Raw genomic sequence first — 23,954 nt, forward strand, 5'->3', positions numbered from 1 at the left:
GGCGGATAAGAGGAAAGTACGAACATACCCGCAGGCTGAGGGGCTTTCTCCCAGTGGTTCATGTGGGAGCTGGAGCAGAGGCAGGGATAATAAGCCGGGTTTCCTGCAGGTGCACATGGTGATGCTGTCCTTGCTGTCCCATGCATTGCCTCAGAGCCAGCGCCGTGGCTGTAGGAAGTGGGCCTCGTCGTCTCTGTGTTTCAGTGGCAGAGGAGCCCTGGGAAATCGAGCTGCGAACACCCTGCTTCTGGCTCAGTGCTGGTGGCACCTGGAAGAGCAGGTCCATGCGGTGGAATGGTACAGACATCAAAACTCACGTTTCTGAAGGAAAAGAATGACGCTTGGGAGATGTAGTGAGAAGACACGAATGAAAAGTCTGCACTTGGAGTAAAATCAGTTTTGTTTCACGTTCATATGCATAGAAAAATGATGGCCAGAAGCAGCCCCGAAGATAGAAACCGTGACCTCTGGATGGTGGCAGATGCCGTGTGCGTGGTCGGGGCCCGGCACTCCCCGCCAAGGCCCATCCCGCAGCGTCTGGGACGCTGGCAGTGCCCTGTGCCCGAAGGTGCTCTCTACCCTGGGGCCGGGCTTCTAGGGGAGTTGCCGACCAGCAGCCCCCCGCCCATGACTCCTGGGGGTTGGGGGGATGCCGCCGCAGCCCCTGCCACCCCCCCCCACCCAGTGGGCAGATCCTTGGGGGCCCAGCAGAGCAACTGCTTCAACAGGCCTTCTGTCAGCTTCTTCTGTTTCCTGGGCTCACCTCCTGAGAAAACTTTTCACTCTGGGCTCTCTTGGAGCTCCCTGGGCCCCTCAGGAGTCAGGCAGCAACATCCACAGTACAGAGAGCATCTTGTGTGGGCAGAGCCCTGGCGTCTCTAGCACCTGCCCCTGCGTAGTCGGCTCCTTCCTCTTCTGCTGGCCAGCACGGCCAACGGTGACCCACCACAGCCCGTGGGATGTGACATGCAGAGGATTCTGGGCCACCTCCTTCCTGGTGCACTCTCTACCCCTCCTTGGTGCTCTGGGCTCCAGTGGCCGAGGGCTCTGGCATTGGGCTGGGCAGGGCTGCTCCTCACAGGTTCTCATGCCCGTCATAGACCTAGCCACGGCTCTGGCTCCAGGCCCTGCTGTGGGGGACTTGGACCCACCGCCCTGACCTTATTCCTGGTGCAGGTACCCCAAGGCTCTTCCAGACAACCCCGGTTTTTTTGTCCACTCTACAAAACAACTCATCCTCTCCAGAGGAACCCTGGCCCTGGAGTTTCTGCCCCTCTGCTGTGCTGGTGTTGACCCCCTGGCACTGGGATGTGCCTCCCCTTGTTCCCACATGCCTTGCAGTCTCTCCCAGTCCCTCAAAATCCCCTTCCTGGAGAGTGACCAGTTTCTTTTCCGTTTGTCTCTCTTTTATTCAAATCATCAGAATGTTACCATTTTAGAGCAGGAAGGAGCTGTGTGAAGCAGGAGGGCCTCCTGGGCAGGACGGGGCTCCCACACTGAAGGCCCAATTCTGTCCTCTGTTCACTGTGTCCTTTTCTGGCCCTCGGGGGTAAAATGGACATGCGTCCTGTGCCTGAAATGCAGAGGCACTAAGAGGGGGCTAGTTGTTTTCTTGATTCATAGTGTAGGGGTGAGGACTTCTCCCTCTTCCCTTCTGGGTTCTACAGCTGGTCCAAGAATTAAGTTGACATAAGACTGATGAACAGGGCGATTGGTAGGAGAAGGAAGGGAAGAATGAAGGGGGGGGTAAGCTGAAGGGGGGATGAACCATTAGAGACTATGGACTCTGGGAAACAAACTGAGCGTTTAGGAGGGGAGGGGTGGGGGGATCTGCTGGCCTGGTAATGGGTATTAAGGACGGCATGTGTTGCATGGAGCACTGGGTGTTACACACAAGCAATGAATCATGGAACACAACATCAAAAACTAATGATGTACTGTATGGTGACTAACGTAACATAATAAAAAAATTTGTTAAAAGACTGATGAACAGGAAAAAAACGTTTAATTTTGTATGTACAGGAGCCCCCAAAACACAAGGCTCAAAAGTGACCAAAGCGGACTGTTTTTAATGCTTTTCATGAATAGAAACAGTCCATTGGTGAAGCGTTGACAAGATGAGGGGTTTGGGCTTGGGGTGGTAATCTAGTGAAGTAACAAGGTTGTATAGCCACCTCGACCGTCACCTGCCCATGGCTGGTGAGGAGGCTGCCTCTCTTCCTCCTGGTGCAGCGAGGGAAGGTCCGAGTGTCCTCTGGCACTGGCTGTTTCTTAAGTAACTTTAATCCAACATAATGTTTGAAAATGGCATATTTGGGAGTGGCCTATGCTACTCTGCTTCACTGGCTGGAAATGAGAAGCTGAGAGTCACTTTGGCGTTGGGGTTGGGGTTGAAGCCTGGCTTAGGACTTGCTGACAGTTGAGGTGTTGAGTACGGAGGGAGGGCCTATAGGCTGTTTTGTTTTTTAAGATTTTGTTTATTTGAGAGAGAGAGAGCAGGAGCAGGGGGAGGCCTAGAGGAAGAGGGAGATGCAGACTCCCTGCTGAGCAGGGAGCCTGAGGTGGGGCTGGATCCCAGGACTCTGAGATCATGACCTGAGCCAAAGGCAGACATTTGACCAACTGAGCTACCCAGGGGCCCCTGATTTTTGGATTTTGAACCACGCTGTATCCGTGAAATAAATCTTACTTGATCGTACTTCTTCCTGTATTGTTGAATTTGGCTTGCTGATATTTTGTTGAGGGTTTTTATATCCATGTTTATCACATATACTGGTCTGTAATTTTCTGTTCTTGTGGCATCTTGGCAGCTTTTGTTAAGGGCAATGCTGGCCTCCTAAAATGATTTGGGAAGCGTTCCTTTTTTTTTTTTTTTTTTTTTGTGGAAAAGTTTGAGAAGGATTGGTATTCATTTTCCTTTGAACATTTGGTAGAATTTATAGTGAAGCCATTTGGTCCTGGACTTCTGATTATTGAGGGGCTTTCGGTTACTCATTTAATTTCTCCGCTGGTAACTGGTCTAGTCAGAATTTCTGTCAGTTCGTGATTCAGTCTTGGAAGGTTGCCTGTTTCTGGGAATTAATCCTGTTCTTCTAGGTCGTCCAGTGTGTTGGGGAGTAGTTGTCCGTAGTAGTCTCTTGTGAGCCTCTGTATATCTACGGAATCCGTGGGAACATCTCTTCCATTGCCGCTTAGGAGTTCTCATTCCTTTTTTCACCCTGAGTCCAGCTGAAAATTTGTCAGCTTTGTTCTTTTCGAAGAACCGGGTCTTTGGTTGATCTTTCTGTTGTCTTTTTAAAAATCTTTCCATTGTCTCTTTAGTCTGTAGTTCATCTCTTTCTGTTCTGATATGTTACTTCCTTCTACTAATTTTGGCCTTCCTTTGTTCTTTTTTCTGTTTCCTTGAGGTGTAAATTTAGGTTGCTTATCCAAGACATTTCTTGTTTCTTGAGTTAGGCCTGTATCACTCTAAACTTCCCTCTTAGAAATACCTTTCTTAAGGATTTTATTTATTTATTTCAGAGTGAGAGCACTCACAAGCAGGGAGAGGAGCAGAGAGAGAGAGGAACATACTCCTTCCTGAGTGTGGAACTGACACAGGGCTGGATCCCAGGACCCTGAGATCATGACCTGAGCTGAAACCAAGAATCCAACGCCCATCCGACTGAAGCACCCAGGTACCCAACTTATAAACATTTCTAATAGAATCGGTTACTATTCTTTTCTTTTTGGATGGATGTGGTCTTAATTCTTTTTGAATGAGACAAATTTAATAGCTGGGTCTGTGGTCTTGATTTTGGATATCAACTACAAGCAGTATCCAGCAAAAAGTAGACAACAAATAGTTATTACTGGATTGATGTAGAATTTAATTTTATAACTTGAAATCAATCTGATTTCCCTTATATTATCTCTTGATTTTCATGTTCCCTACACTTTCCTGCTTATCTAGGAGTAATGTAAAACAATATGGCATAATTGAAGGGAGAAAACTTGATTGGACATTATGCAAAGAATAAACCAAAGGCCATTTACCTAAGTTGTGGTACGATGTCAAGAAGGGAAATATGAAGATGTTATGAAAATTATTTGTAATTTCCCATCTCAGACGTAAAGTCTACAATTCTCATTATTCTTGGACATTTTCAAATGTATCCAAACTTGTGGCGAACAAAAGAAAGCAAATCCGAAACTCGTGAGTTGCAATATTTAGAGATGGTGGTTGGATTTGACTGTGAGGCACACAGCCTTCTAACAGGCTATACATGCTGTGGGGTCACACTTTGGTCAGCCACCCGCAGATTCAAAACTCATACACTTTATTAGCATTAACAAGGGGTGAAAAATGGTGTGAAATGGCTGATCAGTAATAATTGTTCTGTGAATATGAATTTTAGTTTGGATAAAAGACACGATATGATTTACTGCAACTTTAGATGTCTCGTTTCTATTATGCTGTCTTGCAAAATTTTCAAAAAGGAAAGGCTGTTGTCCAATTTCAGGTGGTCTGGGGCCAGTTCCAGTTTGTCTAACAATGCTTGAAAATACATATTTGCAATCATGGAGAAAAACAGTTGGGGAGAAATGACTGGGTCCAGAGAGTGAGCTTTGAGAGAACACTTCCCAAAACACTTCCGCTACTTTGAAAAAATTGAAATATAAGAATAGGTGTATTCCTTTTTACATCAGTGGGGTCTGTGACTAATTCCATAGAGATAGATATTGGCCGTTTAATATTGGGTTAAAAGAGATCAGGAGGAATCCCCATTTTTCATTCTTTTTTTTAAAGATGATTTATTTGTATATTTTAGAGAGAGAGAGAGAGAGAGAGACAGCATGAGTTGGAGGAGCAGAGGGAGAGGGAGAATCTCAAGCAGACTCCATGTTGAATGCAGAGCCCAATTCAGGGCTCCCCTAGGAACCCCCATTTTTCTTAAAGGGTGTTAGCAAACATGGTTTAAGACAGGGCTTCTCAACCTTGGCTCTGTTGACATTTGGGGCAAGGGAACTCTTGTGGGAGCTGCAGGGAGCCTGGTAGCATGTGGAGCAGCATCCCCGGCCTCTACCCACCAAATGCCAGTAGCACCCGCCCCACAGTTGGGAACCTTCAATGTACCCAGACATTGCCAAGTGTTCCCTGGGGGCCAAAGCACTCCCTGCTCGGGGACCACTGGAAGCCAACAGAATGTGTCCAGAGAACTGGGAAGGTACACCCTCTGGGTATAATATTCTATTATGTACCCCTTAATGGAGTAAAAATAATCTCAGACTGAAGAGACATTGACGGAATGTAAATACAGGGAGAGCGAGAACGCCAATGGAAGCCGCCTCACCGTGTAAACGCCTGGAAGCCAGGATTCAAGGCGAGTAGAGAGGAGCCCTACATTAATTTATTTTCATTCATTAAAATGATTGATAATCATTCATTCCATTCATGAGTTTCTCACATTCTCCAGAGGGTGGCTAAGGAGAGAGCAAGATGGAGAGTTTAGACGAGGTTGATTAAACCGTTACTGAGCCACTACCACCCATGCCTGGCAACATGTACGTAATTTTGTCCCACATTGACTCTGGGTTTGAGAATCCCTGGCACAGATGTGAGTCTCAGTACTCAGTCTGAAGAAGTGGATTATTTCAGGATGTTCATAAATCAAAGTGCAGTATAGCCTGAGGGAGCCTGAACAGCACTGGCCGATAGGATTCCATGATGTAAACGATCTCTGTCTGCCCTGTCCAATATGGTAGCACCAGCTCAGAGTGGCTCTTGAGCCCTTGAAATGTGGCCACCTTTCTTGTGTCACATGTGGAAATGTGAACATTTGGGGGATAGTGAATTAAAAATACACTGTTTAGTGTGCCTGGGTGGCTCAGTTGGTTAAAAGGCCATCTCTTGATCTCAGCTCAGGTCTTGATGGTTGTGTGTTCAATCTCTGCCTTGGGCTCCACACTGGGCAGGAGCCTCCTTAAAAAACAAAACCAAACCCAAAACATCATTTACATTTACTTCACCATTTTCATTGCTCTTGTTTCCAGTGTGCTTATTAGAAAACATGAAACCATGTCTGTGTCTTGCATTAGGTTTTTATCAGAGAGCCCTGATCTAGAAGGTGGAGAATTCTGCCCTGTCAGGACACCTTGAACTCAACCCTGCTCTGGGTTAGTGTCTGGGCCAGGCAGGACCTGCAGGCAGAGCTGCGGATCCTCCTAGGTTCGGATCCTTCTCCCGTCTCAGCTCAAAGCCCCGTGAGGATTCTAGACTTGGTTTCCAATCGGCATTTCAGATCTCCCTCGGTTTGGACCATGTGCCCTTGATTTTGTGTGTTCATTCGTCAGCACTAGAAAGGACATTTACTTAGGACCCATTAGGTATTTCCACTTTAAGGATGAAAGGATTTCAGGAAACAATAGCATTTAAATCACAGATGATCCTGCCATTCAGCTGTCCAGGTGATCTCCCTCTGGGAAGCCACCATGAAGTAGTTTGAAGAGGCAAGCCAATGTCCTGTCTGCCTAGCCTTTCTGGAGAAGTGCTTTGTGGAAAATTTATAAATAAATAAATAAATAAATAAATAAATAAATAAATAAATAAATAAATAAATAAATAAATTTCTGGTTCCTGGCACAGGACTCCTAAAATCCTTGCAGTTTCCTGAGGGATAGGAGAGCCTTTTGTTAGTCATAAAATCTCCAACAGACCTCTCCAGAGTTTAGGCTAAATAGCTGACATAGGGTGGGGCCCAGAAATGGCATCACAGTGGGGCTGGTCACCAGAAGGACCAAACTGGGAGTCAAGGATTGGAAATTTCAGCCCCAGCCACTGGCCATCTGTGAGGGGAGGGGGCTGAAGATTGGGTTATAAAAAGTCTTGAACAAGACGTTGGTGAACACATTAATATTCTGGAAAAGTGATTTTCCCCCAGAGAAGGCATGGAAGCTCTCTGCCACTCCCCACCCCCTTTAGACCTTCCTTGCTCCACACATCTCTTCCATTGGGCGTTTCCTGAGTTGTATTCTTTATAATAAACTGGTCGATGTAAGTAAAGTGCTTTCCTGACTTCTGAGTCGATCTTTTTTTCCCCTTCATTCATATAACTTTTATTACAGTGTATTTATAATTGTTTTTTCCTTTTTTAAAATTTAAATTCAATTAGACAGCATATAGTACATCGTTAGTTTCAGATCTAGTGTTCAATAATATATCATTTGCGTATACCCCCAGTGCTCATCGCATCACGCGCCCCCCTTAATGCCCATCATACAATTACCTCATCCCCCCCACCTCACCTCCAGCAACCCTCAGTTTGTTTCATATACTTAAATGTCTCTCATGGTTTTTCTCCCTCTCCGATGACCTCCAGTTCAGTTTTCCCTCCATTCCCCTATGATCCTCTGCACTGTTTCTTAGAGTCTACCTATGAGTGAAACCATATACTTGTCTTTCTCTGACTGCTGTGTTTCACTCAGTATAATACACTCCAGTTCTGTCCAGGTCGATGTAAGTGGTAAGAATTCATCCTTTCGAATGGCTGAGTCATATTCCTTTGTATACATGGAGCCCATCTTCTTTATCCATCCACTTGTGGATGTAAGTCATTCTAGTGAAATTATCAACCCTAAGGAGGGGGTCTGAGGGAGTACCTGACCTTGTGGTTGGGCAGAAGTGTGGGTAGCTTGAACACCCCATTTGTGACTGGCCTCTGCAGTGGGGACAGACTTGTGGGACTGAGCCCTGAAATCTGTGGAGTATGAATTGAATTGTTGGAGAACGTGGCGAGTTGGTTGTGGTTGGTGTCAGGAAATAGAGCACACGGGTGTACTTGAAACGTGAACACATCTCCTTCCTCCACTGCACCAATTGACTGCATAAAGCCCCCCCTTAGGGGTCCTCTGTGCTCTGTGGTCTCTTGGAAGAATGGAGTCAGGTTCGACTGGCAGTAGGGGAAGTTGGTTTCCAAGATCAAAGATGTGGAGCCTAGCTGAGAGCTATTCCCTAGGTGAAGCCGTGGATGCCGAAACGACCCCACTGCCCCCTTCCTCACTAATGACTCAGAGATTGTGATATCACAGTTGGTTCCCCACAAAAGGTGGGAATTACCTGACTTTGGGCATTTTATGGGCCTGTGCCCCTCAGTCCCAAGTGCAGAGTAGAGTGACCTGGTAGGTCTCTGATAAAGACTGACGGTTGAGTCCTGCTCTGGACACAAGTGAGCCACCCGACAGAGTCCATTATCAGGACAGCTCGGTTTCTTGTGAGACATCTATTCTTTGGAGGAGCGATCGCCTCATACACTCTTCCTTTCCCGTTGCTTCCCCGCCTCCTTTGGGCTCTTGACTGGTGCCCTTGTGGAAGGTCTCCCTGCCATGCCAGACCTCAGGTGGAATCTATTTCCTATGGAAAGCACCTGTCTCGACTCTTGATTTCCCTCGTAAGACATGTAGCACAGTCTCATCCTTTTTCTTGGCTTTCTGGGGGAAAAATGATACTAATGTATGTCTTAACCTTTTGATATGGAAAAGGTTGTGGCTACCCCAGAGTCCAAAAAAAACAAAAAAACAAAAAAACAAAAAAACAAAGGCTTCAAAAATCATACTGCCCCCTATGTCTGGTCTTGCTTATTTCCCTCCTTACAACATTTTTACTGATTCACTGCTTAATGATTGTGAGACAAGGTCTCACTTATAGGCATCATTAATTGAGTCCTGAGTTCGATGTTCAGGACAGATTTCTGTGGGAAGGTTTATTGACTGTGGAAAGAGCAGAGAGAAGCCACTGAAATGCAAAAGGAATATGTGGGCCTCTTCTATGTCCAGGCTCTGCATTCTGACCAGTGGCTGAATTTGTTTTTTCTCTCCAATGGGTATGACCTCAGATGTAGATACACCCAATGACAACCTCATGATTTCTGCTACCCTGAGGAGTGTCCAAAGTGGGTATTCGGTTCAGATAGAATCTGAAAGAGGTGCTGAGAGGTTCAGCTACACAACCGGCATCATGGACTCCCCTTGGTTGCCCTCTGGCCACCCTACTGGGAAGTAGATCTGGGGAACATGCAAAGAATAGATGTGGGCATTTGCAAAGAATCTGTTCACTAACTCAGGAAGTTCCAACTGCCTGCAAAACTTGGATTCTGGATTGTGGATTTGAGAAATAGAAAGCCCTCGTTTATTTATTGGCACTGGGCCTAGGGCTGCTCTTTTCATGGACCCCAAGTTCTACCTAGTGGGGATCATCCTGGGTGTGGATATGTGAAACCTTTCATTTTCTAATGTCAGCATTGTGTCCTGGATGAATTCCTAACCTTGTGACCAGGTTTACCAAAATAGTACTTTACCAAAGTAAAGGGGTTGTTTTATGCCATTATTTTCTGGGGCTTGATCTCACGAATCTGAGATCATGACCCGAGCCAAAATTCAGAGTCCAAGGATTCACCAGGTTCCCCGACTACATACAGTTTTTTTTGTTGTTGTTGTTTGTTTGTTTTTTTAGCATGTATTGTAGTTCCTTGGTTAAGTCCACGGCACTTGGTTTTGTTCTAAAAGGTTTCCTTCTTTATGTATATTTGGAACTGGTTCCTTCCATTTCCATTGCTACTTTTCAAGAACAGATCAAAATCCTGTGTCTATTGAGTGCCCATCCATGAGCCAGAACACACACTGAACCCTGCATTTTGGGGAGTATTTAAAGTACTTCATTTAGAAAAGTACTAGTTGTATGTATTGCCCTCAACCCGTTCACTATTACAGAAATGCAGTGGTGAAAATACAGTGATATTTCCCCCCTCATTATTCAGGAAAGAGTCTGCTTTACATACACATACTAACCAAGAAATTCACAAAGGTTGAGAGGTAACTAAGTACGTCCTCTCAGCTATACACAGAGAAAAATCAGGTAGTATGCATAGACGGTGAGAGAATGACATAATTTCATTAGTATATACTTAGAGAAATAATGATTTGAAGAATGGAATTTCTGTGAACACTGCTCTTCATTTCACCTGGGACCCATTTTAAACTATATTCTAGACATGTCTGGTGACTGGAGGATAGAATGGGTGGGGATGGTGTTTTAAATCAAGAGTGGGACCTCTATTTATTCTCAATCTGTTTTTCTTTTCCCTCTTCACCCTGAAGTTTGGCTAGTGACTCTGTTTGGGGGGGGGGTGGCAGGTCATCCCCCCTCATGTCTTTTATTTTCAAAAAAAAAAAAAAAAGAGTGAGAAAGTGTGAGAGTGGGGTTCAACTTTCGAAACAAAGCATTTACTCTCCCATGCCCCCCTTGTCTGTGAAGACAGGCCCCTGTCGACACCAGAAGTTGGCCGCTGTGCAGCTGCATTGACTCTGAAAGGTCTATGATGACACCATCGCCATGGTGACTTGAGCCACACCTCTGCTGTCCTTTCCAGCTGGGACTCTTTGAGCTGACCCATTCCTAGGGATTGGTGTTTGCTCTGCTGCTCCAACTCAGAATGGGAAATTGCTGTGGTTCCTGCTGTGGTTTCTGCTGTGGTTCCTGCTGTGATGGTATGTTCCTAATGATCTTCTGAATGCTGTTTGCTAGGACTCAGTTCACTCTTTCTCAAACTATTTTTCTCATCGTTGAAAATTTCCTCTCTCCCAATTTCATCTACACATGTTTTATAGTTTTGTTTTATCCCTTGATTTCTACTGTTGGTGGTTCTACTGACCTAGCAGCCTTGGTTTTTGTCCTCCATGGAGAACAATGGACTACTTCCATGATATCCTGCACCCCTCACTTGTCACCCCTAGGTTCTCAAGGGGGGGAAATACGGCAGTGTCTATGTTCGTTTAAGTTTTTTTAAGCATCCTAAATTCTATATTCACATTATGCATTTCTGAAATTTAGAGTGAACCCAGAAAGGTTGATATGGAGGACATTTATCATTATTTTCTCAGTGTCTTACAATGTCTGCCCTGTACCGTTCATCCCCAAAGGGGTATGGATTTCAGGATTTTGGGGACATGTGGGTTCGTTCCTATCAATAGTTGCCCCAAAGAGATCCTCAGAATATGAGAGTCTACGTTTCAATTTATGACCCCCAGACACACATTTCCATTTCTAAGAACTTTGGGTGTTATCCAAAATGACATTTTCTAGAGATTTCAATGGTATGCTACCACCCGTCCCATTCAGTGCCCCAGACGTAAGTATGGTGACAATAGCATGACCTTTTTTCCTCGGTGCCGCAATGAATAGCCGGCCTTTAATGTATGGTGAAAGATGGGTAACTGGTTAATGGATCGAGTTAATGAGTGATCGATAAGCAAGTACACAGATTATTAGTGATGCACAAAGAAAAATAGGTGATGTAGACACAAGAGCAGAGACACGCATTATATATATAAGTATATATGTATATATAGATGATTGCATACGTTTGCACATAGGATTGTAGCTTGAAAACAGAACGTGTCTACATTAAAGTGGTTTTGATGTAATGTGTTTCTTAGTTCTCCTGAACTTTCATCCAGATCTCTTCCCAAAAGCTAAGCTATGTTTTTTTTTTCTTCTATGAGTTGACAAGGGTCTCAGGAACTCCTAGTTTGTTTGGAGGCACTTGTATTTGTGTGAGGAATAAATAATGCAAGATGACATTGTTTCACATGTTTGAAAACACAAGACTTTGTAACAGTGACCCTCCCTTCCTTTACACTGGGATTCATCTCATTTGATCTGCTGACCTTAAGACAGGCAACTGGAACATTCTAGAGAACAGTCATGGATATTTGTGGACAAGGGCCCCAGAGAGTGGATTCAGGGAGACAGCAATAGATTTGCTCGTTTGCTTTTTGTTGTTGTTGTTGTTGTTTGCCTCTGATTCTGTCCAGAGGAAATCATGTTGGGGTAAAATGCTTGTATTTAGGCAAAGCAGCTGTGTGTCACAGAGCAATGGTGTGGGAACTCAGACTCCCAGATTTGAATCCAGCTCTGGAACTTGTGAAATTGTGAGATGTCAGACAAGATCTAGACCCTCTAATTCACCTTTCTGACCACGTGACAGGTGTTCATTCATTCAATGCTCATCACACACTTATGCGATGATTTGTTTCCTCTCCCTGTTCCTCAGGTGGAGGAACGGAGGCACAGAGATGAATGTGACCAGGTTCGTGAACTCCTCTAAGTAAAGGAGCCAGGAGGTGAACCCAGGCCTGCAGTCCAGTGCTCGTGCTCTAACTACTGAACCGAACTGCACTTATGACTCAGTCATGGGATCAGTAGTTACTGTGCAAAGAAGCTTTAGCATCTGCATGGATGTCAGGAATTCCCTGAGCCAAGGGGAATCCCAAACACTGTTTGTCATTATGAGGTCACCTCGGTGGTCACATAGCCCAGGGAAGCTCTTGAGCCATAGATGTCCAGATCTTGCCATAGTCATTCATCTGAAAAGGACGTAGAAAGCCTGGTCCGTTTGAAGCCATGATTGTGTTCAGTTCAAAGATTCTGAGGGTTTGGAGGCACCATTTAGGACAAGCCAGTCAAACTCTGTTTGAACACTGGGCTACTCCTCAGCACCTGACCTCAATCTGGTCAGAATGGAGGAGACCCTTTCATGGTGTTTGATGGCATTGTCAGTATGAGTAAGCCCTAGTCATGCCGACATCCTGTGACCTTAGGGACACTGCTGGGACAAGGAAAAATAAGACTCAAAGAACCAGTTCATGATTAACCTTCTGTCCAGAGCTGTTCAGTGCCTGGCCAATCAGTGTCATGGCATGGTCACTCTTCAGGGCATGGCACAAATAGAATAAGAATAGGGAGCATGCTGAGCGGTGCCTGGCTGGCTCTGCCAGTGGAGCATTTGACTCTTGATCTCAGGGTCGTGAGTTCAGTCCCCATGTTGGGCATGGAGCCTATTTTAAAAACAGAGAGAAAGGAATCAGGGACATAGTGTTGTAGATTTGATAACATTCTCCCCATGAGCCCTAAAAAAATGCTTGAATGCCATGAACTACACACTTTAGGGACAGTGACCAACAAGAACTCAAACACTCGTAACAGCCTGCTGTCCATCATCCTTGTTTGGACGCGCTTTTCCAGCTAGGCCAGGGAGTGTCCATGCTCCAGTGGGGGCCTTTGCTCCTTCCGGAGCTCTCCCATTGTTGGCTAGTAAGTGCAAGCATGGAGAGAGGCCATGCTTCATGACTATATACATATAGCCTTGCAAAGCAAGACTAGAAGTCAAACAGCATCAAATGAATAATGGTGCTTGGTTTTCAATGATAGAACTTCATTATTGACAAATCGTCAACAATTGATGAGCTTCCTCACAAAGGATGTGAGATGAAATGCAACAGAAAGTCGTGCTTAGATCTGAATCTAAGTCTCTCAATAAAAGGTTGCTTATTATCATGTGCAAAATAGTATACAGCAGATGATAGATTTAAATGCAAAAGCAGGTGTGGGTGATCCTTACGGAGAGTCGTGATGGGGGAGCTTCTCCAGGGTGTGGGTATGGAAGGGTCCCTCTCTATGTGTCCTTTGTATATTCCCTGATTTTTTAAAAAAAGATTTTATTTGAGAGAGAATGAGAGAGCAGAAGCGGTGAGTAAGGGGGATGTGGGGTGGGGGAGGAGAAGAGGGACAAGCAGGCACCAAGCTGAGTGCAGAAACAGAGGCCCGGCTCGATCCCAGGACCCTGAGATCATGACCTGAGCCAGGTCAGACGCGTGACCCACTGAGCCACACAGGCGTCCCTGAGGGGTCCCTCTCAAAGGAGGTGGGGCTTGGTCCCCTGCCACTGCAGGGTTTAGAGAAGGATGAGGAGTCTATAAAGACTGGATCTGGGGAAGGAAGGAAGGAAGGAACAGGGAAGGTGCCCATTCAGAGCCAGTGCAGTCCCGGTTCACTCTTAGCCAGGCCTTAGCCCAGGCAGTTTGGAGACTTACTTAGATCAATACCAGTGAGATACTAGAGGTCATAGGCTTAATTTATTAAACCAGCAAAGCACTAGCCCAGGTGGCCATTTTTCCAGTTAATTCACAGGAACTGCTCAGCCAGGGTTGGTCAGTTGAAGGGAAGCTAATTCTTGGTAGAGCTGTCATGTGACAATTAGTTTGGAAAGTCCTGGGTTCTGAATCAGCTTGGGAGCCCCGCAGACCACTGGTCCCTGAGGGTGCTCAACTGGTCCCGGGGAAGGCTCCACGTCAGACAGCTAGTAGGGTGAATGCTGTGGGAGGATGGCCACAGTTGGGCTTCCCCTGGCCCTTGAGAGGGGCTTGTCAAGGGGCATCTGCACTGTGTTCTGGGTCAGGGGTTGAAACCTAGATGTGCGAAGGTGAGCTAGGATTTGGACTTTGCTGTTGGCTCAGGCACCTCCCCCAGGGCATCCACTGTCTCCCACAGACAACTCGGGGCTGGAGGATATGAGAAAGAGATGAGGGAGCCCTGGTTCAGGGCTGCAGGGCTTGATCTCAGGTGTCTGGGCAGGTGTCAGGTGTTCTGGGACCTCTCTCCCCAAGGAACCAACTCCATTCCTGTCCCGGCTCCCCCACTCAACATTAAGTTGTCTCTATAGCTTGGCTTTGGTAAATAGTGCTGCCGAACATGGGCAGATATTTCTCTGAAATCTAGACTTGAATTCAAATGGATTTCTTATCCAAGAGTGGGATTGCTGGGTGTAATGGTAGTTCTTTTGTGAATTTTTTTGATGAAGTCCCATATTGTGTTTTCATAGTGACTGCATCAGTTTACATTCTCTGTGGGGTATTTGAAGGCTATATGAACCCTAAGACCTTCCGAAAGCCCTCTCTGACTCAGGTGGCTTTGCTAGGCAAATGATGAACCATGGGATCAAAAGTTTGAACTCTGATGAACTTATCACTCCTTTTCCTATGGCCTTCTGATAGCAAGATGTCAACAGCTCTTTCTGTTGTCATGCATTTCCCATGGTCTCTGAGAAAACAAAAAACAAAAGTGAAGAAAACATCCATATTTTCTCTAGGTCTCCGGAAGCTGGCCAGGAGAATAAAGCCGAAGGTTCACCCCACTTCTGACTCTGTCGAAGGTACCGTGGAAATTCATTCATTAAGTTGATTCAAGAATAATTATTCTAGGGGCACCTGGGTGGTGTCCAACTCTTGATTTTGGCCCAGGTCATGATGTCAGGGTCATGAGATTGAACCCCGTGTTGGGCTCCATGCTGGGTATGGAGCCTGCTTCAGATTCTCTCTCCCTTTCCCTATGCCCCTCCTCTGCTCACACTCTCTCTTTGTCTCTAAAAGAAAAAAGAAGAAGAAGAATCATTACACTAGTTTTCAGTGTCCCATACTTAAGACAAAAATGCCAAGCCATATTATTTTTGTTTCACGTGTGACAATTTTAATTTAGCTGGTCACTCATCAGTTTATAACCACAGTAGTCAAATGGCATTTGCAACTCAAGTCTGTTCACATTTCATGGTAGGTATAGTGAAGCTAAGGAATGGACATTAGTCTGTTATCAAATATTAGGAAAAATAGATCTTTTATTATTTTTAATGAATAGACGTTATTACTTCAAATAGGTTTAGATTAAGATAATAATTGAGCAGATAATATAAAAAGTTTCCCTATCATCCTTATCCCTTGGCGCACAATTTCCACAATCCTTAAAAGCTTCATCAGTGTGGAACACGTGTAACGAATCACAAACCAGCGTAGCGATATTAATACTCATTGAAGGCCAGCATCGCTAGGAAGGTCTGCTCTGTGTTGTGCAGGAGTATGGGTTTTGACAAATGTGTAAAGTCGTGTATCCACCATGTACAGAGTAACTTCACTGCCTTGAAAATCCTGTGTTTAACCTATTCATGCCTTTGCCCTTTCTCTAGAAATCTTAACAACCGTTGACCTTTTGTCATCTCTATAGCTTTCCTTTCTCCAGAATGTCATCTAGTTGGAACCGTAAAGCATGTTGCTTTTCCAGACTGACTTCTTTCACTTTTATCTATACAGTTCACATTCGTCGATGTCTTTTTGTGACTTGATTGCTCAATTATTTTTTTAATCTTCTTTTTATTATTGTTTGAGGGAGAGAGTGAGTGAAAGTGTGTGGGGAGGGGCGGAGGAAGAGGGAGAGAGAATCTTCAGCAGCCTCCATGCTCAGCAGGGAACCCGTCTGACGTGGGGCTGGATATCATGCCCCTGAGATCATGACCTGAGCCCAAATCAAGAGGTGGATGCTTAACTGAGTGAGCCAGCTATGTGCTCCAGTAGCTCAGCTATGTTTATTACCAAATCGTATTGCATCGTAAGGGTGTATTGCCGGTTGTTTCTCCGTTCACCTAGTGTAGGACAGCTTAGTCGCCTCTAGATTTGGTGTTCGTAAATCAAGCCGATAGAAGCACTCCTGGGCCAGTTTTCATGCGGACACATTTTTCAACTCAACCGGGTAAATACCTAGGAGTGAGATGGCTGGATGACACAGCAAGACTGTGTTTTGCTTTGTAAGATTTGATAGGATTCACCAGTCAAACCATCTGGGGCCGGCTCTTCCTTTCTGGGAAATGTATTAACTATCGGTTAAATGTTTTTGATACCTGCCTGTTCAGATCATCTATTTCCTTTCAGTGGGTTTTGGTAGTTTTGTGACTTTGAAGGAATTGGCCTCTTTCCTTTCAGGAATCCTAGAATTTTTCCATGTATTCCTTTAGAATCCTTTCAACGTGACGTCTCCTCTTTCATCTGTTGTTAATGTGTGTCTTCCCTCTTTCTTCATGGTTAGTCAGGCTAGAGCTTTATCCATTTTACTGATATTTACAAAGAACCAGCTTTTGTCTTGGTTTGGTTGATTTTGTCTGAGAGTTTTTTGTGTTCCATTTCATTGGTATCTGCAATTATAGGATTTTTTTTCTCTTACTTGCTTTATATGACATGACTCTTTTTTGCCTTGTTTTCTAAGGAAGAAGCCTATTCACTTTGAATCTTTCTTACTTTCCAACACGATGACATTCAGTAGTATAAATTCTCCCAAGCACTGCCTTTGCATACATTTTTGTCAACGTATATTTTCATTTCGTTTAGTTCAAAATCTTTTCAAGCTTCTCTTGAAACTTCCTCTTTGACCATTTTTTAAAAATTTCCAGCTATTTGGGGATTTCCCAAGATTTCTTGCTGTGGCTGAGCTCTAGTTTAATTTCATAGAGGTCTGAGAGCAGCTGTTGTATTGCTTCTGCTCTTTGAGATGTGTTGGGGTGTGTTTTATGGCCCAGCATGTGGTCTCTTGCTGAATGTTCCAGGTGAGCTGGAGAAACAGTATATTCTGCTAGAGAGTCTGTGCTCCAGGAAACCTGGATTCCCTGTGTTCCCTTTCCTGTCTCCTCAGGGCCATGGTTTGTCCTGTGTCCTCCCCTCTCCATGGATCCGAGAGTGGTTGATTTTTCAGTGTCTTCAGGCTTTTTCTTGTTCATAGGGTGGACAGTGATTGCCATGATCCTTGCATGTGGAGCCCTCTACTTTTGTCTTCATGTGCCTTCAACTCCCTTCTCCTGAAATGTGTCTTGACTTCAAGATATTTGGGCACACGCTGCTTCCATTCATATAACCAGGTCTCCAAAAACAGCCGAGAAGCCTGTGTCTAGATGTCAGCTTACGTAGCAAAACACACGTTTTCTTTGACGTTCCACCTTTTACATTGGCTGTTATCCTAAGTTAGAGGTTTACAGAAATATCAGCCATATGCTTTCACTCAACGTGTTACCCTCCCAGAGGTATGGACTAGTGAAAATAGAGAATATATGTGTTTTTACATATATCCATTGAGTATCCAGCCTTTCACACACAATGACAGACCAAGAAACCCATTGACAGAGATGGATAGATACGCATGTACATAGGGAGTTAGTAACATAGAAAAAAAAAAGGTAACGTTTTGAGATGAAGAGACATATGAATTTCTGTATGTAGACAATTGCATCCTTGTGCACATAGAGCTCCAGCTTTAGAAAAGCACGAGCCTCTATTCATGTGGTTGTGAGGTAATGCACAGGTCAGGTCCCCTGAGTCTGCATCCAGCGTGCTGTGCAAAGGCGAAGCTCTGGTCTCTCGCATGGCTGGGCAACAGGTCTTAGCTTGAGGTGCTCACATGTAGGAGGAGGAAATCTCACAAGATGATAGAGTTTCACACGTTGTAGAACATGAGTATGTTAGGTACATAAGCTCTCTCCCACCAGTCAACTGGTGTTCGTCGTGTTGGACCAGATAGCTGTCAGGTCAGGCAACTAATTCATTCTGGAAGCATCATGCACATTATTTTGGGAAATGGCCACTTAGTGTGTCCTCAGGCAGTCAGAAAAAGCATTTCTGAGACCTTTATGTGACTCCTTAAACACCGGGTCTGGCTTAACATAAAGGAGTCCTTTTTAGACAAAGCAGGTGTGCGTCATGGGGAAAGCACTGGCCTGGGAGCTTGGACAGCAGAGTTTGACTGCAGCTCTGAGTTCTGTGGAGTTATGGCATCTCAGATGAGACATTTCACCTCCAAGGAACCTTCCTGAGCATTTCCATGGCATGCTTTACTTACACTAACCATTCAACCCTCACCACCAATGCAGTACTTTGCTTGCTAAGGGCAGTATTCAGATGGAGAAACTGAGGCACAGAGCTGAATGCGCCCAAGCACACAAGCTCTTAAGTGGAAATGCCAAAATGTGCACCCAGATGGCTGGACCCATGCTGCTACTCTGAGATACTGAACTGCACTTCCCACACTGACAAGCATAGCTCTGAGCCATGGGTTCAACAGAAACCATGCAGGATCTTTCCAAGGCCTGTGTATATATCTGAGCTGCATGAGTCTACAAAAGATCCCAAGTACTGTCTACCATTATGAGGTGGCCTCAGTGGTCACATGGAGGGCAGACTTGGGCATAGCCCTTAGTGTGAAAAGCACACAGAAGGTCCAAACTGTCTGTCCAGCTCACAGATTTTGAGACTGGGAGGCACAACATTGAAAAACGTGGTAAATCTCTCTCAGTGTTGGGTCACTTCTCAGCGGCTGGCCCCAAACGGGAATCAAGAGATAGTTTAGTGCTCTTTGATTGCATGATCCCCCTGAGCCCCAGAAAGCCTCCAGTGCTGGCAGTGACACACCCAAGCAACAAGGACAAATAAGAACTCCAAGTAACATTTGGTTACTAACCCAGGGTCCGCTCTTTTTCCTGCACCTCTCTTACAGAGCTGAGGTAGAGGACGTCGGGAGGAAGCCAGGCCTCCCACTGTAAAGGACCATCCCATTAGTGGATGACTACTGCTAGCACGGAGAGCCACCCGACTCAGTGAACACATACATGAGACACACACTGGATGGGGAAATACCATAAGATTAATGATGTTATTTTTATTTATTTCATATTTTTAAATTTTTGGACTATCTTCTGTCTTTAGGGTGTCTTTATTTTTCATCATTATTATTTTTTAATGGAAGTAGTTGAGCTGACACACCATATTCCGTTCGTTTCAGGTGTACCTTTGCCTTCAATGGCAAAGCCAGGACTCTGTTTCTCCCTTCTTTGCTGCTTCTCTTCTCTGCATCTCCTTCCATGAAGAAGGGGGCTCACCAATAGCCAACTGCAGGCTTTTCTTTTTTAATGTAAATTCAAATTAGGTAACATATACTGTATTAGTAGTTTCAGGGGTAGAACTTAGTGGTTCATCTGTTGCGGTAACAGCCAGTTGTCATTCCATCAAGTGCCCTCCTTAAGGCCCATCACCCAATTACCCCATCCCCCCACTTCAGCAGCCTCAGTGTGTTCTCTAGATATATGGGAATATTACTCAACCGTTAAAGGACTCAAATCTTGTCATTGGCAAGTGCATGCTGTTAAACCAACCACATCCCTCACCAACCCCCCCTTCAGCAGCCCTCAGTTTGTAATATAGATACACTGTAAATTACTCAACCACCAGAAGGAATCAAATCTTGCCGTTGGCAACTGCATGCTGTTTAACCAACCACATCTATCTCCACTGTTCTGTCGTTCAAGTCAAGCAGAGCTCTCTGAGTCATTCATGAGATAGAGCACCGTGGAGGGAAGGTACTCTGTGTCCTGTAGTCTGTCTCCTGTTCAGATAGCCAGTTGGAGGAACTTCGTCCTGGCCGAACAATTAGAGAGACTTTGCTACGGGCAGAGGGAGGGGTGGGGCTCCCTCACGACACCACAGTGTGCAACCAGGCGACCTCTTTGTAGACTAACTGACTCACATTGACCAGGTTGCCTTAAGCTAGAAAGTCAAAGGTCTGTTTCTCCTTCGTTTTCTCATCCTCTTGTTTGCTTTTCCTCACCCACCAAGGAGAATGGCCTAGCAGCAGCTCAGCCCATGCTTCTTAGCCAGTCACTCCCATAGAGTCTTGTCCCGTGTCCATATCAACAGTGATCATAGAGTAATTCCCGAGTAGGACCAACAATGGACTGACACTTACTCTGTGTCCTTTCAGAGTCAACCAAGGAGGACCTTGGCAAGAAACCACCATGGCCCAACACATCGAGGGTAAGCTTGGCTGTCTTTGCCTGAGAAAGAAATGTTTCTTACTTGAGTTTCGTCTTTTTGAAGTGAGTTCAGCTATGACAACATGACAGTGTAGTTTTTAGACGTGAGGTACCATTTTCTTGGGGTGTTGGGAGGGGAGGTTGTAAACTGTGTGGTAGGGGACCTTTTACTCAGAAGCGGTTTTTCCTCCCTGAATTAAGAGTTTTGTAATTGTGCTTCAGGGAATTTGAAAGATCCATCCCCCAGGAAAAGCTCATGCCTTTTCCACGGGTGCACACTGTGCTTCCTTTCCGGGCCTTTGTCTTTCCTGCTGTTTCTCATTTGGTTTTCAATAGTCACCAAGAGAACCCTTGATGACACAGTATGCATATGACCTGACTCTCAGGGTGTGTTCTTTTCTGTAAATTCAGGTGGCCCCAGAACCATGTGGAGGTGGTACGTATTCTGGAATCAGTCCCTTGCTGAGGAAAAACTCTAGATGATAAGGCAGGTTGGGGGGATGTCCTCACTGTCCTCAGTCTGGAGAGCCATCTGATTCCAGGTTCCTGGTAGGACTGAGGCTTGCTTGGGAGTGTGGGGAAAAGCAGACTCCAGGTGAGAAACTATGTGCATGTGTCTCCAGTCCTAGGAAACCAAGGCATTCCCCCTGGGTGGTGTGGGTGTGTGTGCATGAGGCTTGGAGGTTAGGTGTCTTGTGTAGTGTGATTGTGAGTGTGTGTGTGTGTGTGTGTGAGAGAGAGAGCAAGAGAAAGAGAGAGACAGAGAGAGAGAAGACAGAAACATAGAGAGAGAGACACAGAGAGAGAGAGAAAGGTGTTTCTCCAGGAGATATGTCAGACAGATACTGCATGATGTCACCCTTCTCCAAAGCCATGTCATCACACTGCGCACTTTAGAGCCTTACTGCAGTGGGTGGCCCAGCAGGGGCACTTCAGTCCATGCTTGGAAACCAGCTGGCTCCATAAACGCCAGCCTCGTGTCCATATCAAGCAACATTCCATGAATATTCTTGGGCAACAAGAGGAATGTGCTGACGGGTACTCTGTGTCTTAGATGCCTTGGAGGAAGACATCGATCCCATCAAAGGAGACAGCGCCGGAGGCACACCTCTCGCCATGGTGAGCTAGAAGTTCTTTGTCCGAGGAACAGATGTTGCTTTCTTGGTTTCCTTCCAATCAAATTCAGATGAAAATCAGACAATGTACATTTGAGATTATACATATAGATCTCATATAATTTTCTTTTTTGGGAGAGCATTGAGTGATTGTCTCTGCCAACCGTTAGGGGATTTGAGAGGACATTTACCATTGGCGACACCAAACATGGATCTAAACGCTGTGGTAGGATCCTGTCCCTCAGTAACACTTTCTCCTGCTTGGATGAAGCATTTTGTAGTCACCGTCCTGAATGGACTGGACAGACATGTCCCCCAGGAAAAACAACTTCCTAAGGCATCCAGTTCACTTACTTTGGGGTCATTGGACTCAACCACTGTGTTCCATCTGGGTTCCTAAAGTCATTGAGGGAAATAAAGCTCATGCAGACAGACAGTGTGTAGCATGACCTGAGCCTCACGGTGTCCTCTTTTCTGTACCTGCAGGTGACACCTTCAACCATCACCAGCGAGAGCGGTACGTATTGTGGAATCAGCCTCTTCCTGAGATAAAACTCTAGATGTTAATGCAGGTGGGGCATCCTTGCAATCCTCAGTCTGGCGAGCCGCCCTGATTGGGTTGTGGGGGTGTGGGGCACCAGAGATTTCCCAGGTGAAAAAATGTGTCCATGTGTCTACAGTCCTAGGAAGCCATTGTATTCCCTGTGGGTGGTGTGGGTGTGTGTTCATGAGGCTTGGGGTTGGGGTTTCTTTTGTGGCTCTATGTGGTGTGATTGTGAGTGTGTGATTTTGTGTGGGAGACAGGGAGAGACAGACACAGACAGAGAGATGCAGAGAGGGAGAGGGAGAGATGGAAAGAGTGAGAGAGAGATTGCATATGTCTCCAGGAGGTGTATCCCACTGCCAATGCACAATTCCCATTGTCCATATTCTCAAAAAAGAAAGAGAAAGAAGAAAGAAAGAAAGAAAGAAAGAAAGAAAGAAAGAAAGAAAGAAAAAGAAAGAAAAAGAAAGAAAAAGAAAGAAAGAAAGAAAGAAAAGAAAAGAGAAGAAAAGACAAGATGAGATAAAGAAATCTCATCACAGGGCACACATTTTAGCCCTATTACCGCGGGAGGCCCAGCGGGGCATACAGCCCATGCCTGGGAACCAAATGCCTCCATATGCTCTAACCCCATTCATAGTGAGCAATACTCTTCGAGGCATTCTCTCTTTTTTTTAAGATGTTATTTATTTGAGAGAGAGTGAGTGAGAGCACAAACAGGTGAGAGGGGCAGAGGGAGAGAGAAAAGCAGACCCTTGCTGAGCAGAAGGCCCATGCGGGACTCGATCCCAGGACCCTGAGGTCCTGACTTGAGCTGAAGGCAGATGGTTCACCGACTGAGCCACCCAGGCTCCCCTCCCCGCATCATTCTTGAGCAGCACCACCAATACGCTGACAGGTACTCTGTGTCCTTCTAGATGTGACTGATGATGGCGCTGTCTGGTCCTGGCTGTATCAGAGGATCCCAGAGGAGGAGGGCCTGCCTCCTGACAAGGTGAGCTCGCCTGTCTATCCCCGAGGAACAAATGTTGCTTTCTGGGTTTCTTTCCAATCAAATTCAGATGAAATTCAGACAGTATACACTGTGTTGGCGAATTGAACATAATACTAAAACAAAAATCATTTTCCTAATGTCAACTGCTTGTATATGGAAATGAAATTATTTTTATATACAGATTTTATGTAAAAAGCTATATATACTTTTGAGATTCTACATATGGAATTTCCCTGGTGGGGAGAGCGTTGAGTGGTTGTCTCTGCCAACCGTTAGCTGATTCGAGAGGACATTTAGCATTGGCGACACCAAACGTGGTTCTAAACGCTGTGGTAGGATCCTGTCCCTCAGTAACACTTTCTCCTGCTTGGATGAAGCATTTTGTAGTCACCGTCCTGAATGGACTGGACAGACATGTCCCCCAGGAAAAACAACTTCCTAAGGCATCCCCAGTTCACTTCTTTGGGGTCGTTGGACTCAACCACTGTGTTCCATCTGGGTTCCTAAAGTCATTGAGGGAAATAAAGCTCACACAGACAGTGTGTACCATGACCTGGGCCTCACGGTGTCCTCTTTTCTGTACCTGCAGGGGACAGGAGCATCTGGTGAATGCGGTACGTATTCTGGAATCAGCCTCTTCCTGAAACAAAACTCTAGATGTTAATGCAGGTGGGGCATCCTTGCAATCCTCAGTCTGGCGAGCCGCCCTGATTGGGTTGTGGGGGTGTGGTGGACAGGAGATTTCCCAGGTGAAAAAGTGTGTCCATGTGTCTACAGTCCTAGGAAGCCATTGTATTCCCTGTGTGTGGTGTGGGTGT

The 23,954-nt window shown here is 45.5% G+C and overlaps 1 protein-coding gene across 1 annotated transcript; it reads left to right on the forward strand.

Annotated features, from left to right (window-relative positions):
• Positions 1–426: 426 nt before the first annotated feature.
• Positions 427–23,241, forward strand: LOC123780113 (uncharacterized). Its single transcript, XM_087858730.1, has 8 exons — positions 427–568; positions 3,636–3,677; positions 14,961–15,023; positions 20,432–20,484; positions 20,895–20,919; positions 21,538–21,602; positions 22,085–22,115; positions 23,060–23,241. The coding sequence occupies exons 1-8, from the start codon at positions 427–429 to the stop codon at positions 23,239–23,241; spliced, it is 603 nt and encodes a 200-aa protein (XP_087714856.1).
• The last annotated feature ends 713 nt before the right edge of the window (positions 23,242–23,954 follow it).

This window comes from Ursus americanus, chromosome 33 (assembly GCF_024610735.1).
Source record: "Ursus americanus isolate L20-20 chromosome 33, mUrsAme1.1.p, whole genome shotgun sequence".
NCBI lineage: Eukaryota > Metazoa > Chordata > Mammalia > Carnivora > Ursidae > Ursus > Ursus americanus.

What these genes read in the sequence shown, in the direction of transcription:
- LOC123780113 (XM_087858730.1), top strand. Translation starts at nt 427, where the DNA reads ATGATGGCCAGAAGCAGCCCCGAAGATAGAAACCGTGACCTCTGGATG. An exon ending in CATGGCCCAACACATCGAGG is followed by an intron (nt 20,485 to 20,894) that starts GTAAGCTTGGCT and finishes CTGTAAATTCAG; the next exon opens with GTGGCCCCAGAACCATGTGG. An exon ending in CCCAGAACCATGTGGAGGTG is followed by an intron (nt 20,920 to 21,537) that starts GTACGTATTCTG and finishes TCTGTGTCTTAG; the next exon opens with ATGCCTTGGAGGAAGACATC.